The sequence below is a fragment of the Manis javanica genome, chromosome 4 (genome assembly GCF_040802235.1).
Source record: "Manis javanica isolate MJ-LG chromosome 4, MJ_LKY, whole genome shotgun sequence".
Classification (NCBI taxonomy): domain Eukaryota; kingdom Metazoa; phylum Chordata; class Mammalia; order Pholidota; family Manidae; genus Manis; species Manis javanica.
The window spans coordinates 78,688,084-78,712,695 of NC_133159.1; the positions used below are offsets into that span (position 1 = coordinate 78,688,084).

At 39.0% G+C, this 24,612-nt stretch overlaps 1 protein-coding gene across 4 annotated transcripts in view; it reads right to left on the reverse strand.

Annotated features, from left to right (window-relative positions):
* DIPK1A (divergent protein kinase domain 1A) overlaps positions 1 to 18,777 on the reverse strand; it is a 139,614-nt gene extending 120,837 nt beyond the window's left edge. The window contains exon 1 of one of the 4 annotated variants that reach the window (XM_036998051.2): positions 18,445 to 18,777. Coding sequence is in view for 2 of the 4 variants with exons in the window: in XM_036998048.2 (XP_036853943.1) it covers positions 17,938 to 17,991 (54 nt within the window). In the remaining 2 variants the exon portion in view is untranslated. The other 3 variants (XM_073234286.1, XM_036998048.2, XM_036998050.2) reach the window with 3 other exon arrangements.
* Between the last annotated feature and the right edge of the window lie 5,835 nt (positions 18,778 to 24,612).

The window sequence follows — 24,612 nt, forward strand, 5'->3', positions numbered from 1 at the left end:
ATGCCCCAACATTAATATCTTGAATAACTAACAACAGCACAACATCAAAACCAGGACATTGATATTTGTACAATCCAGAGCTTATTCACATTTCACTAGAATAAATGCACTCATTTTGTGTGTGTGTAGCTCTATGCAATTTTATAACATGTGTAACTTTGTATAACCACCACCACAATCTATCTACTTAACTGTACCATCACCACAAGCTTCCTTTATACCACCCCTTTATAACTCCAACCTCCTCCTTCCCATCCCTGCCCTATCCCCTGGCCACCACTAATCTGTTTTCCATCCCTATAATCACATCATTTCACAAATGGTATAAAACTGGAATCATGCAGAATATATCTTTTTGAGACTAGCTTTTTGCTTAGCATAATTTCCTCAGGGTTCATCCAAGTAGTTGCATGTACTAATAGTTCATTATTTTTATTGCTGAGTAATATTCCACAGTTTGGATGTGACTTTTTTAACCATTCATCCATTGAGGAACATCTGGGTTGTTTCCAGTTTTGGCTATTACCAATAAAGTCACCATAAATATTCATATACAGGTTTGTGTGAACATAAGTGTATTAGTCATATTAGGCTGCTGTAACAAAATATAGACTGCATGGCTTAAACAGCAGAAATTTATTTTCATGTGGTTTTGAAGGCTGGAGGTCCAAGATCAGGGTGGCAGCATGGCCAGGTTCTAGTGAAAGATCTCTTCCTGGCTTATAGATGATTGCCTTCTCACTGTGTTCTCACAGGGCAGAGAGATCAAGCTTTGTTATTTCTTTTTATAAGGATACTAATCCCATCATAAGGGCCCAGACTTATGACCTCACCTAACTCTATTTCCCAAAGGCCTCATCTTCAAATATCACACATTGGGGTTAGGGCTTCAATATATGAATTGGAGAGGGGTGTAGAGAGGAGGGCATAATTCAGTCTATAGCAATAAGTTTTCATTTCTCTGGGGTAAATGCCAGGAGTTTTACTCCTCTGTCATATAGTAGTTGCATCTTTGGTTTTTAACAAATTGCCAAACTGTTTTCCAAAGTGGCTGTATCATTTTACATTCCCACCATCAATGATTCAGTTTCTCTGCATCCTTTTCAGCATCTATTGTCATCACTATTTTTTATTTTAGCAATCTGATGATATGTTTATGGTTTTAATTTGCAATTCTCTAATGGCTAATGGGGCTGCATATCTTTTCATGTGTTTATTTACCATCTGAATGTCCTCTTTAGTGACATGTCTGTATATGTCTTTTTCCCGTTATCTAATTGATTTTCACAGTTCAGTTTTGAGAATTTTGAGAGTTCTTTATAGATTCTGAGTATTGGTCTTCTGTCAAATATGTGGCTCACAAATATTTTCTCTAGTCATTTTATTCTCTTAAGGTATTTTGATGATATAAATTTATCAATTTTTCCTTTTATGGCTCATGCTTTGGTATCAAGGTTTATTAAAGAGATGGGTGAGATTTTTCTTACCCATAATTTTTCTTATTAGTTCATGTTTTCATGTACTGACTATTTATTACCAGAATGAAATTGGGCTCAGAGTCAATTCTATCCCTACTTTCTGTTTTTATAGCTTTAAATGGTTAAAACCTTTTTCACATAAATGAAAAGATAGGAACGGATGTCTTGTTAGAGTTATGTGACATAAATAACTGTAATTTACCATCAAAAAACCACTTAAAGACCTACTAGTTAATTAGAAAACAGCTCAATTAGGTCTTTTTTCAGTTTACTGAGAGCAAAAAATTGGAAACTACTTGAATGGCAAAAGGAACTGTTCGGTATCCAGTCATTCCAAGATATTGTTACTTATCACAGTCATGACCTTAACACAGTCACCAATATTTTCAATTGCCCTTTGTTGGAGCCCTGGTTGTTTTCACATTCAGGGACCTTTGTAAGATCTGAGATGGATGAGCAGTGTGCCTTTCTTTTAGAAGGGCAACTGGGAGAGAGAAGGTGGGAAAGCAGACCCTGCACCTCCATCATCGGCACATTCTCAGGCAGAACAACATTACAAAAAACTGCATGGGAATTTAAGGATCTACAAATCGGTCCCTTAAACTATCCATTGTCCATAAACTTGAAAAGTGTATCCAATTTAAGGATAATAGCAAATGTGTATCTGCAACCCACAGTATCAACACCAGTACAGGGACTATATCCAAGTGAGCAGTAAATAAATGCTTTTTGATGAGGAAAAGCACACTAGCAAAATGACAAGCTCTGAAATAGCAACACAATATCTCAAAGGAAGAACTGCACTTGAAAGCTAAGAATCAGACTGAAGCAAATTAAGTTGTTGCTTAAAGCATAATAATTAAAGCCTTTAAATTCACCAAACCATTCTGCTGTTGCAGGGTAAAAAAGCTTGTTTATCCCTTCTCTGTCCTAGGGGAATAAATTATCTCATGAGTCTTTTTATTTCACCAAAGTGCTATTTAAAAGCTGATGAAATGTTTAGGCAATTCATTACATTAATATAAAAATACTTTACAGGACAGAAGTATGATCGAAACCAACGGGTTAGCACTGAGTAAAGTGGAAAGGATACGTTCTCTCACATGGTAATGCCAAGTTCCCAGTGCTTGCCTGGCTGGCTCCTGCCTGTCAGATCTCAGGTAACCATCCCTTCCACAGCAAGGTCTCTAAGTAGCCAGCCGGCCAACATATATGTCCGTTAACACTCATGATCACGCAGCCTGTTTTAATTATCTGCATTGCACACATAATCAATGTTTTTGGTGGCAATCTTTAAAAATTCACTTATTGTCTATCCATCAGTGCCCTCCTGAAAACAACATGCAAAGTGTATGAAAGCAGAGAGCTATCATAGTCACTGCTTTAAGCCCTACTTACCTGATACACGGTAGGTAATACCCTTGTTGACTCTAATCTATAGAAATCAGGCACAAAATTGATATTAATTTTAAGACTCTAATCTTTAACTGAGTAGTTCTTTTTTTTACTAAAACTCTTGCTATTGTACAAAATTTTCTGGGGGAAAACAGTGCCATCTTATCTTTATCATTCTGAAGTTCCTCTAATTCTCTTGCTTTATTTTACTGAAACAGTTTATTAATTATGTAATATTTAAGTAGACACTGCAGCTATGAAGATAAACAGTCTATGTTAATATTCAGAAGTTAGTTTAAAATTCATACTGAGACAGGGACCATAGATGTAGTCAAAGTAGGGTAAGGGCCTCCGGAGGGGGCAGGGTGGGATATCTGCAGTCAGAGCAATGTAACTACATGCAAGGAAACCCCCCTGCTAAAACTCTGTTAAACATTGAGGTCTAGAATCATTCTTCAGTAAAATCAGTTAATGTTCCCCAGATAAAGAAGAGTAGCACATGTTTTATTATGCTAACCATTTATAATCATGTGTAAGGTTCTCTTTAGTATACTAAAAGGCCCAGGCCTATGTGCTGTCTTTCTCCTTCAGATCTGATGAAGTGATTTTGCAAACTGGGCAACTAATTTAGCAAGTAAGCCCAGGCATAAACAACACAGTAAAAGGCAGGAAGGATTCCACCTTAAAGATAAGATTGCATTTTAATAACCAAGAAGTTAAGATGTTAGAAATTCTTAATTTACTCTTTAGCAAACAATACCTCGGCCCACCTTGGGGGCTGAGCAGGTGGCCTTCTTTCATATGCTCCCAGACCAAGATGCTGGTATCTCAAGGAGAAATCATCAGAGAAAGTTGCTTGTGTTAAGTTAATTCTAAATATTCAGGGACCACTTAACAAGTCCACACCCCTAAGTTTTTTTCATGTTCTCCAAAAATCCTCAGCTGCCTATAAAACCCCCTAGACAACACAGCACTACGGACTCTCTTGTCCCCTCTTGGCGTGAGCTGGGAGCTCTGTCCTTTCACTTTATCTCTAAATAAAAGCCTGTACCTTGCTCTCCTACCTTGACTGTTTGTGAAGCTCATTCTTCGGCTCCGCAAACAAGAACCCCGGCATCAATACCAGGTACTTTTAGTTCAAGATGGTAGACTAAGGATGTACATTTACTACTTACCTAGTTTGCACACCAGACTCAAATAAGGGAGGCAAACTGAAGCAAGGAACCTCTAACAGCAAAAGGAAAGGGAAGGAGGAAATTCACCAGTAAATGAAAAATCCAACAAATTTCTAGAATTCAAAAAGCAGATGGAATTGTGTTGATGGATGAGACAGACAGAGAAAGCTGCAACCCAGAATACTCCACAAGGCAATCTAAAAGGAGCTGGAAGCCACACTGCTTGTTGGAATGCTAGAAGGAATCTAGGGCCAATCTGCCCTGCAACACCTGATGGCTCTGGGCTCTGGGCCAGCAGGTATGAGGGGGGCAGAAGCAAGAAATGGGGCTGAAGACAGGGGAGATAATTGAAGGTCTGTACTTGGAACCATGCTGGTTGGCATTCCCATCTGCTCCCCCCAACCCCACACCCAGATCACAGGCAGCCTGGCATTAACCCTCAGTCAAAAACCCAGATAGCTGAAAGAACAAAAGACCTGGGGAAAACCAAGGCATCTAGTGGGAGTATAGTCTGCCCAGAGTAAAGCACGTCTCTGCACACAGGGCCCCGGAGCCTGAGCACAGGCTCGCCGCAGAGCAAGTAGGCCAGCCAACGCATCCTGCCCTACACAGAGGGCTCTGTCAGCCTCCCTCAGGTGATAGGTCTAGGGGGAAAAGAGACTGAATCTTAAAATACCAGAGGAAATCCACACCAGTTCCTCAGTCCTTCTTTCTAAAATATGAATAGACAACCAGGATTGCCAGGCAGATAGGGAAATTCAGCAGCATGAAAAAGAAGAGCTAAGAAAAACACAGAAAAAGGATCACTGAAGGGAACAAATATAATTAAGGGATATAAGAATACATTAAAACAAACAAAACAAAAAACTACTACAACCAAAAAATTCAAGAGGGTATTGTATCCATATAAAACAGGAATAGGAAACCTGTTTTAACCAAAAAAGGAACAAAGAACTTGGAAGAACTCTTTCAACTAAATTTTTTAAATTAAATCTAAATCCTAAAAAAAAATTCTTAGAATTTAAAGAGTGATTAGAAAAGGAAAGAAAATCAACAGATGAGCTGGAAAAAAATATGAGAGATTCAGAACAAGAGCATATGGATATAATTAGGTAAATAATAAGGAAACTACACAAAAAAGAAGCAACCCAAGAGGTATGATATTTGTCTAATAAAAGCCCTAGAAGAAAAGAACAGAAAAAAGAGAGCGAGAAACTATTAAACAGAATAGAATTCCTCAGAGCTGAAGAAAGACTCCAGTCTTCAGACTGAAAGGGCTGAGTGTGCAATACAACTCACTGATCAAAGATCCACAACTATACATCTCCTCACAGAATTCCAAAACAAGCATAAGAAAGGAGACACTGAACAGAAAAACAGGTCACCAACAAAGGACTGATAACCAAACTGGCTTCTTGTCCACAACAGAGGATGTTAGAGGACAATGGGACCATGTCTTCACATTTTCTAAAGAAATTATTTTCAGCCCAGAATTCTACATCCAACCTAACTATAAACAAATACTATGATATAATAAAAATAGTTTTAGACATGGCTCAGAAAGTTTACTTCCCACACATACTTTCTAAATAACTTATATTTCAGGATATACTCCAGTAAAATGATGGCATAAATCAGGACAGTAGAAGACACAGGATCCTGAGAACAGTGGTTCTAACCCAGAAGAATTGAGGGAAATTCTTAGAAGATAGCCGGGCAGTGTAGCCTAGAAAAGCATCTGGTTACAAAGGGGGATTCCACAGAATAGAAAATATAACTCAGAGTATGGAAGTGAGGCCATGATAAAGGCATATTAAGCCAAAAGAAGAAGAAGAAGAAAGACAATTAGACACTCCCTGAAGATTAAAAAAAGAAGAAAAAAGCTACATTTCAATTATGAAGCCAGCCTACATATACCCCATTATAAGGAACTGATGGAGTATGAAAAAAAGAGGATCTAGTTGTTACTGATCTTAGAATCTTGACTGCCCAGAGGTCATGACCCTGGCCCTGGAGAGAAAAAAATGTAATCATAGCATACAAATTGGCTCCACAGGAAATATTTGCAGAATCATGTTTTAGGGGGGTTACTAAAAATAGAGATGCCCTTCATCTTAAGCCAGAACTAAACTTGTATATGTTTGGTCTCAAGACAAAAGTTTCTGGACTCTAAGAGAAACACTGGCCAAAAGTGTTTGACTTTCCTTTTATTTCCTATAAACGTGGCAGCAAAATATAACCAGTTCCTACCTGCAATGCTCTCCCTGAAGTTGAGAGCTGTTCTTATTATTCAAATGGCCCAGCATTCCAGAACTAACTCAGTTCACTTGGATTTTGGGGTCAGATGACAGAAGAAATGTCTGTCCCCTATATCTGAGTGTAACTAGGTAACCATTCCAAAAAGGTACGCCAACTGCTAAGGGGAGAAATGGTGGCCCACAGAGATTTCAGATGATGACTTTGTTACTTCATTACAGATCCTAAAAGCTAGGCTTTAAATTATTACTCTTTAAATAGGAATATTAAAAAGCAAGGACAAATTATCTGCAAGAACAAATCCCTGCAGTAATTTGCCTAATAACAAGTAGCATCCATACTGGTCTGTTAATTCTACATACTGTCCTGACAAGGAGAAAACAGCTCCATACTGCAGTCAATAAGTCTCAGGCTCATAAGAGAGAGTTTCCTTTATGGAAGAATTAACAGGTCACAATATAAACTATTTACAGTCTTCCTTTTTTAGATTCAACTTATATGGAGACCTGGTTGTAGTAACAGGATGAAATGTAAAGGTTATGAACACATAAAAAAGTTTGACGATGTAAAGTAAAAGTGTCACTAACAGAAAGTGGGAAAGCCCATATTATAATGCCCCTTCATAAAAATGGGGGAATCAACACAGATGGTCAAAAGTGGATGAAATGAGAAATAGAGTTGTCATTATCTGAAGTTACTAAATGAAGTTAAAAAAGAAGTAAAAGTTGTATTATTATTATACAACTACCAAACACTGAAAGAGAGAGAATGAGATTACTACAATGTAAAAAAGCTAGATACTCATTTTTAAAAGTGGAAAGACAATAGATTTGACTATTTTTTAGAGCAGTGGCCCCAAGCCCTTCTGATTTTAGTATTTTAGAGCACAAATCTGTAGATCTGTATATTTACTTATTTATATTCTATATGAACTTAGGACTATATTAATCTATTACAGGTATATTGTGACTTATAAAGAACAGAAATTAAATTACACAAGAATAATTCTGAAGTTTTGTGGGGGGAATGCTCTATTATAATAATAAAGATAGAAAATCACCAGCTATTCTGACAAAAATAAACGTTTTAAGATATAAAAATATGAGAAAAAATAAAATTTCAAATAATTTCTTCTAGTACCCAAATTCAGTATTTTATGCACCTCCCAGGATGTATACAGTTCATGTTAGACACATAGTTCTAGAAGTTAGAGGTGTAGCCACCAGGAAATCCAAAAAGAGTGGTTCAAAGTCACCACCTTTTGGGAGTAAAGCTAGGGGTAAGAAGAAGTGGAAAGAGGAGACTTATAATTTGGATCATCTATACTTTTGCTCATCTATACTATTTTATTTATTGTATACACATTTTCATAATATAAGGACTTAGTTAATCTAATCAGCTCTATAATATTCTGTCTCTACAAGTGTTTATGCTGATTCATTCATTTAACAAACATTTATTGAGCACCTACTCTGTGCCAGGCACAGGGGACAGAGAAAGAAAACTGACATCTGGGCTCTCAAAGAGTTCATATTCTGAGACAGAAGTTAGATATGAAAACCACTGATGACAATTCAATATCCTAAGTGCTATAAAAGAGAAATGTGTGCCAGGTATCATGCACACACCTTCTGGGGCACAGAAGAGATGTATTAATATGGTGCGTAGTGTTACAGAAAGACTGCTGAAGGGTCACTTCCTCTTTGAGTTGAAACTTAAAGGACAAGTAGAAAACTGAGAATAAAGCAGGTGAAGAGGGATGCAGGGAAATGTGGGGAAGGCATTCTAGGACAAAGAGGAAAAGGTCAGGTAGACAAGTTGACACATGAGGGAGCATGGCACATTTAGGAAACCACAAGTTTTTCAGGATTGCTAGAGCAAATAATGCATGGGGTGGCAGTGGCAGGAATGACATGGCAAATGAAGAGCCATACTTAGAACTCTGCATGGTCTCTGGAAGACAATGGGAAGCCACTGAAGGATTTTACCTGCAGGGAGGAAGACTTGATCAAATTTGCACTTTGGGGAAGATTACTCGGGAAGCAATGTGGAAGGTAGGCCTGGAAGGGGTAAATGAGGCAGAAAGGCCATTCTGGAGTCTATTACAATGGCCTACTGAGACAAAAGGAGAGAGTCATGGTACCAGCAGGAGACAAATAGCCAACAGTACATGAAAAGGTACCTACCATCACTAATCATCAGGGAAATGCAAATAGAAATTTCAATGAGATATCATCTCACATCTGTTAGAATGGTTATTATTGAAAAGACAAGAGGTGATAGGTATTGGTGAGGATTTGGAGAAAAGGGAAACCATGTATACTACTGGTGGGAATGTAAATTGGTACAGCCACTAGAGAAAACAATATGGATGTTCTTCAAAAAACTAAAAATAGAACTCCCACATGATCCAGCATTTTTACTTCTGGAGATAAAATAAACAAAGGAAATAAAAGTAGGATATCGAAGAGCTATCTGCACTCCCATGTTCACTGCAGCATTACTCATTATAGCCAAGATAGGGAAACAACCTAAGCATCCTAAGTGGCCCTCACTGGATGAATAGATAAAGGTGTGGTTACACATATACAATGGAATTTTATTCATCGATGAGAAAGAAGGAAGTTATGCCATTTGCGATAAATGTATGGGCCTTGAGGGCATTATGCTAAGTGGAATAAGCTGGACAGAGAAAAACAAATACAGAATGGTATCACTTATATGTGGAATCTAAAAATTCAAAAGAAACATCAGTCATAAAAACAGAGAGTGGGAAAATGACTACAGAGGCTATGAGGTGAGGAAAATAGGGAGAGGATGGTAAAAGCACACAACCTTTCAGCTATAAGATAAATAAGGTCTGAGGATCTAATGTATAACATGTTGACTATAGTTGACAACACTGTATTTAAAAAAAAAGAGATGATGCAATAAAAGTTATTTAGGAGATGCACTGGACAACTGCCAAAGTATTAAATATGAAGGTAAGGAAAGCAGAGTCTAGAAGACTTGGGTATATTTCTTTCTTCAGTAGCTGGAGAGTATCACTAACTGAACAGGAAGAGAAAAAATTTGAGGAGTTGGGAGTTTAGGTTTGGACATGTTGAATATGAAGGGCTATTTAGAGATAGAGATCAAATAAGCAGCTGGAAATGCAAACCTGAAGTTCTGCGTGAGAGGCGTGGGCTGGTGATATACAGAGTTGAGACCCATTAGTATTTGGAAGCCGTGTGAAGAAATACAATCACCCAAGGACACTACTAAATGACAAGCAGAAGAAGGCTGGAGTCCTGGGGAAAGCCAGGGCAAAGGAAGATGAAACTTAGAGGGAAGTGTGGGAATATCAGGGTAAGAATGAAGAATGATAGAAGGTCAGAGAAAGAAGGAAGTGGTAAGAGAGCAAAGAAGAGTAGATGCAATGACAGATCATGGGATCCTGACTACATAGCGAAAGAAGGGATGGAAGACGGGGTTGAGAGACTGGAAGAAATGGGAATGGCAGGGGGTCTCATTATGGTAATAATGATGAAGATGATTTGATGGTGGTGGTGGTAACAATAAAGAGTAAGAATGTGGAAGAGATAGGGGTGTGTGCTTAGTGACAGGTATTAGAGGTTAATATTTTGGAGTGGTTACAGAATATTTTTGAATATATGTAAAAATATGTGCATTGTATTGCAACATTTTGCATATCCTGAGTATTTGCACAGAATAAAGGACAAGACCAGGGTAATAAACATGCTCTGCCATCACTGGGGACAAATTTAGTTCTATTGTATCAAGTGTGGTTGAAAATTTGTAAGCTGACACATCAAAACAAAAGAAAGCACTGCCTTATTTAAGGGATAAAGAATAACAACTTTATTATAGTAATAGAAAGAAATAGGTTACATTTTAAAGAAAATTTTCTTAGAGTTCATAAAGTTGTATTTTCCCACTCTTACTATAATTTGTATAAGACTTCAAAAGCATTAAGAGTGGTATCTATAGTAAAAACAACTATTTCCACATATGATTGTTCAGTATTATTTGCATTTTCTGTCCTTTAATAAATATCCAAGATTCCTCTCACAGCAATTCCTGGAATGATAAATACAATAATAGCTCTCATAAAATCTCTTCTATGGCAACATGTTTAAACCTAAGAGTAATGGAAAAGAAACAAAATGTCTTAGGAAATTGCTGATTTTTCTTAACTATCAGAATTCCAGTTGTATTCTTTCTGTGGTAGGCAAACATCTAAAAATGTCTCCCTAGACTCTCATCCCTTGGTTATTTAATCTAGGTACTGCTGAAGGGATGCTGCAGTTGGTATGAAGGTTACTAATCAGCTGGCTTTAAAGTAGAGATATTAACCTGGATTATCCAGGTGGACCCACTGTAATTATATGAGCCCTTAAAAGCAGAATAGGAAGGCAAGAGAGTCAGAGAGATAAGGCAGAAGCAAGTAGAAAAGAAATGAGGCAGAAGAGGAAGTCAGAGAGATTTGAAGCATGTGAAGGACTCCACCCACTGTTGCTGACTTTGGAAACTGAGAAAGGGAGCTTTGAACCAAAGAACATAGGTAGCCTCTAGATGCTGAGAACAATCCCTGCCAACAGTCACCAAGAAATGGAGACCTCAGTCCTTCAATAGCATGAGAACTGAATTCTGACAATTTGAAAGAGCCTGGAGGCCAATTCATTCCCAGAGCTCCAAAGAGAAACTCAACCCTAGTGACACCTTGTTTTCAACCTTGTGAAACCTGGAGTAGAGAGCCAGGGGGGGCCACACTGTGCCTGGACCTCTCACCTGCAGAACTGTGAGACAATGGTACAAATAAATATGTGCTGTTTTAAGCTGCTAAATTTGTGGTAATTTGTTATAGGACCACTGGAAAACTAGCATGCTTCTTTAATTGCTGACTTCAAATGTGCTCTAACAAATCTCATTTTCTTGACCCTTAATGTAATTTGAACAAAGTTCATACATTTCCAATCATACTCAATTATGAAATTCAGTCTAATTTATTTCCCCCAACCTTTTACTTTGAAATTTTTTAAATATACAGACAATGTAAAAGAACAGTGCAAAAAATACTCATCTACCTTACTCCTATATTCATCAGTTGCTACCATTGCCCTATGTTTGCTTGCTTGCTTGCTCACTCACTCTACACATGCATAAATATCTCTCCCTCTCCCTCTTTCTCTTCTGTATCAATGGTTCTCAAATGGGAACAATTTTGCCTCCCAGAGAACATTGGGTAATGTCTGGAGACATTTGTGATTGTTGCTTCTGGGGGGTGCTACTGGCATCTAGTGGGTAGAGGTCAGGGATGCCACCAAACATCCTACAAAACAGAGCCCCACACAAGGACTTATCTAGTCCAAGATGTCAACAGTGCTGAGGGTAAGAAACCCTGTTCTTTATATATGTATATACAAACATATTTTCCTGAGCTATTTAGAAGTAATTACAGACATTATGGTACTTTTTACCCTAAATACTTCAGATTACACCTTCTAAAGATAAGAACTTTCCTATATAACATAATTTAACACTGATACAATACTATCTAATATTAGTCCATTTTCAAATTTCCCCATTGTCTCAAATACTCCTTTGTCAATTTTTTTAACATCCAAGATCCAATCAAGGTACACAGGTTGACATGTTGATCAATATTTTAAGTTAAAAATGAGAAGCTCTAATTTTCAAGCTTAGGTTCAGACACTATGTATGTCTGAAATGGATGTAGTGATTAATTCAGAAGGTGGTAGTATGTTATAAATCTCTCTTGCAAGAATATCCTCAAACATGATTACCCTGTTCTTAGGAAAGAAAGAGGAACTCTGTTAACAATAACCCATAACCCTGCTGAATAAATACCAATCTGCAACAATAAAGAAAGAAATTTCTCCAAAGAAGACATGCAAATGGCCAACAAGCACATGAAAATATGCTCAATATCACTAATCATCAGGGAAATGCAAAGCAAAAACCACAATAAGGTATCACCTCATACCCATTAGGATGACCACTATCAAAAAAAAAAAAACAGAAAATAAAAGGTGCTGGTGATGATGTGGAAAAATTGGAACCCTTGTGCACTGTTGGCAGGAATGTAAAATGGTACAGTTGCTATGGAAAATAGTACAAAGATTCCTCACACAATTAAAAATAGAACTGCCTTAAGATATAGCAATCACAACTCCAGAAATGTATACAAAGTAATTGAGAAGAGGATCTTGAAGAGATACTAGCATGCCCATGTTCACTGCAGCATTATTCACAATAGCCAAGAGGTGGAAGCAACCTAAATGCCCAGTGACTAGAGAATGGAGTAAAAAAGTGTGGTCTATACATATGGTGGAATATTACTCAGCATTAAAAAAGAAGGAAATCCTGTCATACATTGTAAGATACCTAGATGAATACTGACAACATTATACTAAGTGAAATAAGCCAATCACACACACAAAAATACTGCATGATTCTACTTACATGAGGTCTAAAGAAGCAAACCTCACAGAAACAGAAAGTAGAATGTGGTTACTAGGCTGGTGGAGATGGGGAAGTGGGGTGCTGTTGTTTAATAGGCATAGAGTTTCAGTTTTGCAGGATGAAAAAGTTGTAAGATATGTTACCAACAATGTGTATGTATTAACACTACTGTACTGGACACTTAAAAATGGTTAAGATGGTAGATTTTATGTTAAATGTTTTTGGCTACAATAAAAAACATAACAAAAGAAAAAAAACATAACCACAGTAGCATGATCACACCTAACCTAAAAAAGATAATTATTTAATTTCATTAAATACTCAGTCAACCAAAAAAAGACCCCTACTTATTCCTAAAGAAAAATTTTGGGTTTTTAAAACATGTTCACTTACAACATCCTAGTTATTCCAAACTCATATACTCAGCAGATTAAAAAGCTTTAAAGGAGAATTATTCAAAAAATATTTGAATGTCTAGAAATATGTTAAAACTGTGAGAAAAAAGCGGTTTTCAACAGAATGGTATGGTATTGTTTTTAGAAGCAACTTTAAGAAATGAAAACATTATAATTACCTAACTTCTAAAAAAAGAAAACTTCTACACAGACTACAAAACACACTATAATCCATCAGAATGAAAAACTGGGGCAGTAGGAAGAAGCACTTTTACTGTATGCTACAGCCTGAAGGAAATATGCCCAAGAGTCCAGCATGTCTGTGAGTTTCTAACAGAGGTAGAAAAGCATAATGGTAACTTCAAACAGCTGCCTAAAAACTGTGTCCTTGAATTTAAGACACTATGGGATGCATACTCAGCAGATTCAGGAAGCTAATCATAGTTCTGGAGACTCAGTTTCAGGCAAAGGCAAAAAGCTTAGCTCTGAACAGCAGGTCTAATAAAGCTGATGAGAACTATATCACCTAGAGTCCTCCTTCTATAGCCTTTGGGGAATAGGAAGTAACTACCTGTTCTAATTATCCTTAGATTTAAAATAATTCTGGAGGCTGAAAATGGGCAAGAAGTCATACTACTGTTACTATAGTGTTTGTCAACATCAGCACTACTACCAGTTAATCTGCATCAGTAACACTATCTAGTAATAAACCCCACAAAATATTCATATTAAATCATAAAGAACCAAACCATCTACAGCAGTCATGTTTGAGAAACACTACTAGCCTAAGCCAAAGAGCCAGTATCAGAAATGTTAAACAAGTGCCAATATCTAATTGGAACACACGATCTATCCATCCCTTCAAACAGCCCTGAAGAACACATATTGAAACTGTTAAGTCATTTTTGAAAGGATGCCTCAAGAAACTTAAAACTTATGCAATCTAAAGGGCTTGAAAACCTTCACAAGTACCCAGGTTTCTCAGACTTCAAATTCCATTAGAATTGTGCCAGCTTTTTAAATGCAACATAGGCAGAATGACTGGAATGAAAAATGTGTATAATCTAAGCATAGAGAATTACCCTAAATTGTCTTAACTTTCATTCTTGCAGGGCTTAATGACAGTGAGAAGAAAGAAGGTATCAAAACTAAAACCAATGAATTATAGGGCTGCTGTATTATCAGTCCCTCTCAGACTGTGAGTAAAACCTAGACAAAGTAGATCTTAATTTGTAGAAAACAAACTGCTAAAAACAGACAAATGCAGGTGTCACTGTGGGTTACCACATCCAGCAGGCCACAAGGAGTATCACCATCATGGTGTGTAGAAGAAAAACACTGCCTAAAAATGGTGTTAGCTAGTTGATACATGCACAGTTTCTAATTTCAGAGGCAGAATTCTACTCTGTTCTATGCCCCATGACATTTAGCCAGTCCAATTAGTACTATTTCTGAGGTAAGTTTTCAACAAACTAGCTGAAAAGGATGGCACTGTAAGTTAGCGTGCTCTGGTAACCATGCATTGCCATGAGAAGCTTGTTTCTCAGGTAAATGTTCACTGGCTATCTATTCCAAGCAGGTCACAAGCCCACCTGGTTGACAGAAGCCACACAGGCAAACAGTGTGCCTGCACCGCTCTTCTAGAAGTACTTACTGCACCAAAAAGTTGGCATTGGTAGAATCTGCAACAAGGGGCAGAGAGAAGGACCACATCAATGGGGATAAACTCAGTTCTTTTTTTTTCTTACAAGTTAATTGAGATATAATTCATATGCCATATAATTTATTCATTTAAAGTATACAATTCAATGACTCTTAGTATATTCACAGGGTGCAGCCATCACCAATATTAATTTTAGAACATTTCCATCACCCCCAAAAAAACCTCATACCCATTTCCCCCCAACTCTCGCAGCCCTAGGCAACAACTAATCTATTTTCTGATATTTATAGGTTTGCCTATTCAGACATTTCATATAAGTGAAACCCTGTAATATATGATCTGTTGTGGCTGGCTTCTTCCATATATTAAAATGATTTCAAGGTTCATCCATGTTTTAGCATGTATCAGTTCTTCATTCCTCTTCATTGCTAAATAATGTTCTACCATATGGACATACTACAAGTTTTCTTCACAAGTCATAGGATCTCTTTTGCTATATAAACAGAGCTATAAACAGGAATTCTGCCCCACATCAGCCCATAAATGCTATTTATTCCAGTTTATAGTTGAAAGTATATCAATTGCACAGTGCTACAATTCTCTACAAGTATTATCAATTACCACAGTGAAATCTAGATTCATGAAAATACTGGGAATGTAGCTCCTTTATCACTAAGTCAACTGCTTAAAATTTTTGCCCTGTAAATTACAGGAGGAAGAGGAACTTGCAAGTCATAGGCCTGCACAGCTCAGAACATATCTGCTTTTTGACCCCACCCAGTTGAAGACAAGCAGCAAAACTAAGTATACAAAGCTGGTCTCTGCAACTTCCCTCTTTCCTTGCTGGGCCCTTCATCTCTTCGCATCTTTGAAATCCAATTTTTCTGGTACTCACTCCATCCCCTACCCAACCAAAAAACAAGATCTTTAATACCTGTTGAGGACACATCCTCATTCTAAATTAAAATAATACATTTACAGGAAAATGTTACTTAAACCAGACATTTACTTTCTAAGACATTCTCTCAAAACATGAAATGAAAATTAGTTTCCCTGGATGAAGAATTTCTAGCACGAATAAGAGAGTTTTTTGTTTTGTTTTTGCCAAGAGATCCTCTCAAATCACAGAAGCCCAGGCCAGAGTAAGTCAAATTTAGTCAGTCTTCTCAGGGTAATGCATACCTAGGAGGAGAGTAAGGGAAAAATAAAGAATTGTAATTGATTTTGTTAGGTGTGATAATGATATTGTGAATATGTCTAGAAATATCCTTATCTGTTATAAATGCATACTGAGATATTTGGATGAAATGATGTGATATCTGAGATTTGCTTGAAAATACTTTCATTGGAAAAAGGATGGAGGGGAACTGATATTTGTTGAGGGCAGGTGATACGTACAGGAGAGCTCATTATTCTTTTCCACTTTATGTGTGAATAAAAAATTTCCATAGTAAAATACTTCTAAAAGAGAGCGAAACTGTTCTCTTCTTGTCAGGCAGCCTTTTGCTCTTTCCCTTTTCCTTCATAGCATTTACTGTTGTCACTATACATTTCTGAGATTATTTAATAAATGTTTGTCTCCCTGACTAGACTTTATGCTCTATGAGAAACACAAAGGTGTTTGCTTAGCTCTGGTAGAATCCCTACCACCTCACAAAGTTTCTGGCATTAACAGGCATCCAACAAATATTTATTAAGTAAATGATTAAGTCAATACAGTAAGTCATAAGGTGCATCTAGGTCAAAAAATGCTCAATAAGTAAGGAGGGAGGGCAGTTAGAAAGCCAGGAACCTTTGGTTGAGGGAATTCAACATATTTCTGTAGATTTACATTTAAGTTCACATGCTTTTCTTTCTTTTTTTTTTTTTCAGTTTTCACATGCTTTTCTATTAAAAATGTAGCACAGGTATCACAAAAGAGATTTAACTTTACCTAGCTTATCTTCACTACTTCAGTGTGATGTGCTCAGCTAAGAATGACAATCTCCACTTCATGATATGGATCAGTTTTACTTCCATATCCTTCATATTATGAATGTCAAATCATGCTTCCAATTTGCAGTGCATCACTCATTGTAGCGTTACCGATATACATATGCAATTTTCAAACAAAAATGAAAGGTTTAATTGCCTTATGACGGTTTATTTTCAACATTTTAAATATTTTATAAAAGCATGAGCTGAGCATGAATTCCCATCCCAAAAAAATCTATCAGTACCTTCAGGCATTTTATTCTAAGTGGTAGAGGAATACTGTCCTTAAAATGCAGACCACACTGCTGACCCACGCGAGGCATTGATTTGTAGTTGTTTTTCCGCTGGGGTGATGGATTTGCGCTCAGCTACTCACGACGTCTACTAGGTCCCCCTGGTGACCAACAGTATATGAAGGCAGTAGTAGGGCCAAGGGCAGACTGGCAGCGGAATAGAGGTTGGAACGGGAAATGGTCAAAGATCACCACGCGAACAGTACACATGACATGACCGAGAATTACGTTTGCATTGCTGGGGTATGTGAGATCTACACCAGACAACGTTAGCTGTCCTTTTAAAAAGCAAACACCCATCTGCCTCGTTCAGACTTTCGAATCCTACCTCCCATTTAAATCACGGACGTGATGGAAAGACCAAACCAGAGGGCTCGGCACCAGGCGCAATCCGCTTCTCGGGGGCTTGAGGAGACACTGATGTGACAAATTGCCTTAATTATCTAAAATACGGAGGAATGACACACCACCTTTCCTGTCACCTACTTAAGACCCAGGACACAGAGCCGAGCACAGCCGACCAGCGGGGCCCGCCGCGGAGAGGCACGTCCCGAGCCCACCTCGCTCAGCCCCGACATCCAGGGGCGCACCTGGGTCACGGCTCGGGGCTCTCGGGATGCCAGGGGCGCGGGGCGAGCCGGGGCGCGGCGACCCGAGCCCCCGGGCCAGGCCGGCGGGGGCGCGGGCAACGGCCGCGGACAGCCGGGAGGGCGCGCCGCCAGGTGCCGGACGGCAGGGGGCCGCGGGTTTCGGGCGGGCGCTGGCTGGAGAGGGAGGCGGGAGGCGGGCGAGCGGCGCGCGACGGGCTGGCCGCCGGCCTACCTGGAGGTGATAGGGTTTCCTCAGCCAGGCCCCCGGACAGAGACTCCTCGCCATGGTAATCACACATCGCCCCGCCGCGCCGCAGTCAGAGGCGGGCCCGCGCGCCGGCGACCCGGCTCCCCGCCTTCCCCGGTCGGGCCCGCCCACTCCCCCGCCCCCGCCGCCGCGCGCACCGCGCTTCCCCCGACCCGCCGCGGTGACTGCGGTCGGCGGCCCGAGGCCCGGCCTCCTGCTCTGCTCGCCCGGCCGCCGCGGCTGTCAGCGCCGCTGCTGCCGACTCCGCCATAAAGGGGAGTCGCACCGGGCCTCGGCCGACACAAATCCAACTGCGCCTGGCGCTTAAAGGGGAGGCGTGCGGAGGAGGGAGGGGGCGCCGCGGAAGCGGGGGTGTCGCACGCGCCGGGCCGGAGTTTGCGCCGTGCGGGCCGGAGCGCTGGCCCCTCAGACCCCGATGAGTTAGCCGCCTGCTCCTGCCCTACCGGCTGCGCCCGCCGCGCATCCCGCTACCTCGCCACTCCGCCCGGCGGGACTGCCGCTCTTTGGACTCTTCTCCTTCACTCCGAACGTGTCTGGACGGGTTGCCTGGAAATTTAAGGGAAGCTTGGGGTCCCTTCCTTAGGAGAGGATCGTTCTCCCTCGGGAGGGGCTGTCCGCCGCAGCCCGACGCAGACCGCGCATCCCCGAGCGAACGCGGACGGGTTCCTTTCTGCTGAACTCAGCGTGCCCCCCAAATCCAATTCGCCTGGAACGATCTTGAACTTTTTCTAAATGTACATAAATTTTTTTTTTAACTTTTCTGGTTTGTATTGTTTTCAAACATCTTCTGAGTTTTCCTGGTCCCACCCAGGAATCCTGACTCAAAAATATTTCTGAATTAAATACAGTCCTGAAAACAAGAGACCTGGGACGTGGCATAGCTACTCAGTTAAGGCTACATAATGCAGGGCGTGGTGTCTCTCTTTTGACAGTGAAGTCCAAATAAGGAAAAAAAGAGCCACCCTAGTAGGAGAACAGCTGTTGATCTGAGTGACTTAAAATAAAGGAAGATGCGTTTTACTATCGTTTTACCCCACAAACCTTTTCACGTGATGCCAACAGTTTAAGTGGCCATTTAGAACTCATTCTGGCCTGTAACTCTGAGAAGTGCTTTTCCCCAGGTAGTGAAAGCTTTCATTACTTTAAGATACCTTCCTGTCCGCCCTTCCCCCAACCCACGGACAGACGCAATTTTAAACCTGGATGGTATTTCTTAGGGACAGTTATACCTATTTTTAATTGATTTCCAGCTTGGGTTGAGAGACTGGTAATTCCTGAGTAAATTAAGAATGGATCCTACTAGTTTGATTCATTCATTTATTCAATAAATAAATATTTATTGACCACCCAGACTTTGTTCTGGTTGATAGGGTTATGTACATGAACAAAGCAGACAAAAATCTCGACCCTTGTAGATATCACATTTTGGGGGTGAGGAATAGAGGTTGGAACAGGAAATCGTCAAAGATCACCACGCGAACAGTACACATGACATGACTGAGAATTACGTTTGCATTGCTGGGGTATTTGAGATCTACACCAGACAACGTTAGCTGTCCTTTTAAAAAGCAAACACCCATCTGCCTCGTTCGGACTTTCGAATCCTACCTCCTACCGCCAACCACCATAACATCTTAAGACAGTCTCCTTTCTCTGCTCCTTTAAGCCGTATTTATACCAGCTTAGAAACCTGCCCTGCTCTTCCCATAAAGTTTCTGTATGTGAGTACTAAACCTTTTCATACTCTCTCGGCACATATATAGCATCATCAGTCTCAACATTCAAACCAAATCTGAGGTGGAGGAGTCCAACTCACTTCCGCAAGGTGACCACAGCAACATGGTAATTAGAGTGGGTTGCCTGAAAATAAGATTGTGGAACAGTGATGAAGTCTACGTGGAATGTGGCAGTGGCAGTGAATGGCTGAGGGGTGTGGAATATCACTGGAAGACAGTCGAGGAGAGTGTCTTAAGTATTACCTACATACATACTGAAAACAAGACTGAGGATAGAGAGGTACAGATGGGACAGGTACTAAAGAGGATGCCAGTAGCCAAAAGCCAAAGTCCTTGAGAAATAAGAGAGTAACCTATGAGTGCCTCACACAAGGAGGAGAATGACAGCATCAGAGAACATGGGTTGAAAAAAAAACCAGATACTGCGCATGGGGAGGGATTAGAGAGGAAAGAGGGAGAACAGCCTAAAAGAGGCAATGAGGAGCAAAGGAGAATCCCCCTCCCATGTCGAAGTCCAGTGATAGAAGGACTCTGGGAAGGCTGAAGGAGAGTCAGAGAGGTTCAGGATATGGAGGAGTTTGCTGATGATGGACTGAATTCCAGAGGCCCAGTTAAAGAGTCAGAAATTGGGAAGTAGGAGGGAAAGTGTTCCAAACAGGTGATGTGAGGAGCCTTGGGTGGGGTGGGCCAGTGGTAGAAGATGAAGGGGACCTGGGAGTCTGGAACTCATCATGGTACGGGACATAAACAGGGGTGACAGGGACAAAGATTCAGCCAAATGAGAAGAAATAATTCAGTTTTCCTTTAGAGTCAACAAAGTTTAAATGTAGTTAATATTTTCTTATTTGAAAGGTGAATATTAGTTTAGATCATTTTCTTTTCAAACTTGGGTTGTTTCCTTTGTCATCATATGTTCCAGGAGCCTACGAGGGAAACCTGGGGTTTGAGCAATACCCCAAGGTGCTTACTGGGAACCTCATAAGTGGGTTGGATGAACCCTTCTACCCCTGGACCTGTATTTTTAGCTTTAAATCCACCTTTATGAGTCCAAGATGAATCTAAACAGGTTGGCCTGTGGCAAATTTAGGTAGGACATCTTCTGCCTTTGATTTGGCCCTCCTTTGCAGGGTCACTGTAAATCCTTGATGTCACACTGGATTTTCCTTACAAACACCTAAATTTACCTATTCACCTGGCACCCATTCTTATGGAGCTTAAAAGTTTCTGTTTTTCTAAGTAAAAGCTAGCTAATCCAAAACTAATCCATCTGGTTGTTTATAGACAGACATACTAATTTGTGGCCTCTTAGTCATCATGTAACATAACTTTAGCCTTCCAGAGACAAAGAAATTACTCCAGTAGTTCCAAATATAGGAAAATCAAGATCAGCTATCTTCAAACTTTTTGTTTATATACTCCCAAAAGAATTTTGAAAAATACATGTATCCCCTTTCCATTTTTATACTGGCACCCAAAAATTTTATCATAAGATTAAACAATTGTGAAGGAAGCAATTTTCAGCATTGCGTTGTCACACAAGTCTTAAGTATGTCCAGTGGAATATAAATACCATGGCCATTTGATACCATTTAAAAAGTATCTTCCAAAGAAGCCTTATATGGAATCATGTAATATGAAAAATTATATACTGTATGATTACATTTCTGTATAGTTCTAGAAAAAACAAAGCTACAAAGCTTATTTGTGGTAGAAAAAATCAGAACCAGAGTTGCTGGTGGAGAGGAATGGATTGGAAAGAGACATGAAGGAACCATCTAAAAGTGATGGTAATAGTCTATATCTTGTTAGGGATTTAGGTTACAGGTGTATGTATTTTCCAAAACTTAGGGCATGTACATTGAAGGTATATGTATCTTAAACTGTGTGTATATTTTTCCTCAAAAGAAAAAAATTATGAATAAATAGTTAACTCTAGCTAATGATGCAAAGTATTTAGGGGGAAGAATACTGGCATCTTAAATTTACTTTGAAATGCATACAAGAAATAAGAAAGATTGATGGATGGATAGAGAGATATGAATGGGTAGATAGATAGGTAGAAAGATATGTGATGCCTATGGGAGGGATGTATAACAGGAGAATTCACCATAAAAATTTCAACTTTTCTATACATTTGTGATTTTTCATAATAAAACATTGAGGAAAGATTTTTTTAAATATCAACCATTTAAAGACTAAATGAAACAATTATTTCTTTAGCTATCTGAAATGTAACATTGTTCCCTTTACTTCTTTTATTTCCACTTTATTTCCCTTTAATTCCACTTCCCATATAGAATTTTGTCCTATTATGTGTTTTTATGCATTCTAGTTTATTTTCCAACCTATCATACTTCCCTAAAATAAAAAATCAATTGACATTTCAGTGCCTTTTACTTTCATTTTAAAAATTTATTTTAATTTGTAAATATGTAATACTCTCACCTATTTCAAAAATAAAAACTAAATAAATATATATCTAGAGAAATCTATTCTCACATTCATGCCTTTCTACCTGGTCCCTACCCCACATAGATAATCACTCTTTAATTTTTAATGTATTCTTCCAGTGCCAGTGTTATAAATAAAAGAAAAAATGAATATGTATCTCTAAACTGAATATATATATTTCATCCCCCTTTCTTTGCATATAAGATGGATTGCTTTATTACATTTTTAAAAACTGTAGAATACAATATGCTAATTAGGCTAATGAAATGTACTAATTAGACCAGTACCAAATCACATTCCTAATAAGAACTCTTCCTTTCCCTTTTCCCTTGATCACAGAATTCAACTCCCATTCTTCAAGGACATTTTAGAAATTTACAGTGCTTTCAGTTCTTTAAATTCAATAATGAAAGCAAAGGTTGCAGATGGCAGCCTTGGGGAAATGTTTTGTTTTTGAGTGACCAACATTTACAGACTGGGACATACTACATAAAGATCTAGATTTCTGACTCTTGAAAATGAGATGAGCAGCTATCCAAGCTCCCTCAGCAACTGTGAGCTGGCACCGGTACTGCATCTCCTGCTTGCGCGGCGTGCACTCTTCAGTTTGCCCCAGTCCCGCTCACTCCCTAATATTCCTGCCTCAGCCCCAGCACTTATTTATCTTTCCAGGCTGATCCCTGTAGGTATTTGACTTTGTGACCTCTAAGTTCACCTCATAGTTGAGTGATTTGGGAAAGCAGACTCAATCAGGAGCTTCTTTGAAGCTTCAAAGTGGGAAGAAAGAAGCACTAGGGAAGAGAATAGGAGAGAGATGAGGCTCTGTGTTAGTGAACGAATTAAAAAAGAGCCCATGTTTTGCACGTAAGTCCCCAGAGAACAGAATAGACAAATTGATTCCTTATTTACAATGTTCGGCCTACATTCACCAAAATGGTACAGGGTTTTGGTAGGGCAAGGTGGTGACTGAGTTTATCCCCAGGAAAAATGAAGCCTGTTGTGATTTAGTCATAAGAACATGGACTAAAATGAGAGACAGAGCTCTTTTATCTTTTATGAAAAGGCAAGCTGGACTTTTTAATTTAAAAATACAATGGTTCTCTAATTTTCTACTAACACTACCACCAAATATTATAAATCTATTGTGTCCAAAATGTTATAAAATGATGTTAGCAATATAGAACACAAGGAACTTAATATGAAGTAGGACAGGTATTTTGTTTATCTGGTTTTTAAATAAGGAATGCTCAAAAAAAAAAGATGATTAGAATTTGAAGGCAACTTCGAATTCATTGTTATGTCCTCAATACTGAGTGCAGGTTTTGGCATATAGAAGGTAACACATAAATATGTTTTTTATAAGAATGAGAGCATGAATTAAATAAATAAGGCTGCCAGAGGATAAAAACTACAAAAAGTAGTATAGGTTATAAAAATGTTTTTAACCTAAAAGTAATATTCAAGTTCTGAAATGGGATCATGAAAGACATCTTTATTCTATTTCTTATTCTTATTGGTACATTCCCTGAAGAAATGTTGTTATGTTGAAATAGTTCCTCAAGAAAAGGAAGCACCTATAAAAATTTGGTGCTAGGATATTGTCTGACTTGAGATACAACTATAATTCTGGAAATTGAAATTCGTCCTAAGGAAAATGTGGCACTAAAAAACTTATATTGAGATTCACAGTGGCTGCAGCAAGCATGTCAGAAATTATCATATAAACCTGTCACATGGGAGCTATTGAAAGGTTTGCCTTCCTGTAGTGGATTGATCTGCAGGATATGAACTTGTCCTGGGAATATCTGGGAGTATTTTCAGCCTTTGGCAATAGTCTCAGGGTTGCCTATAGACTGTCAATGTCAGAATATTCAAATGCAGCCCAAAATATGGTTTCACTACCTCTTAGTTTTGTATATGCCACACTCTCTACAGAAGGGGAAAATTGCATAGTAAGAATGCCACAAGAGATGACCTAATACCACTGCCAGAGCACAGTTCATGGTGATTTGTAGTGATTTCTACCTTCTCAAGACCAGCTCTACATATTTCCCAATTCTCTTGAGCACAGGAATAACCATCCAAGTCCAGGAAACACCCAATTATGTGGAGTAACAGCAGAAATCTTACAGGACCCAGATGTTCCCGTGCTGATTGCCCCCAGGGAACTCCAGTTAGAAACAACCAATTCAGGATTCCAAACTCCTCATGGAGCATATTCCTTATCTTTTCCTGAAGTTTTTTTTTTTCTTTTTCTCAGTGTTTCTTGTTCCACGTAATGATTAGGAGCTGTCTGGAGACAGTCTCTGGTTCTGCCACTTTCTAGCTGTGTGACTTGGGGCAAGTTATTTAAAATCTCTATGCTTCAGTTTCATCCCTAGTAGTAGGTTAATAAACCTGTGTGACAATTAAATGAGCTTATATGTTATAAAGTTCTTAGCATAATGCTTAG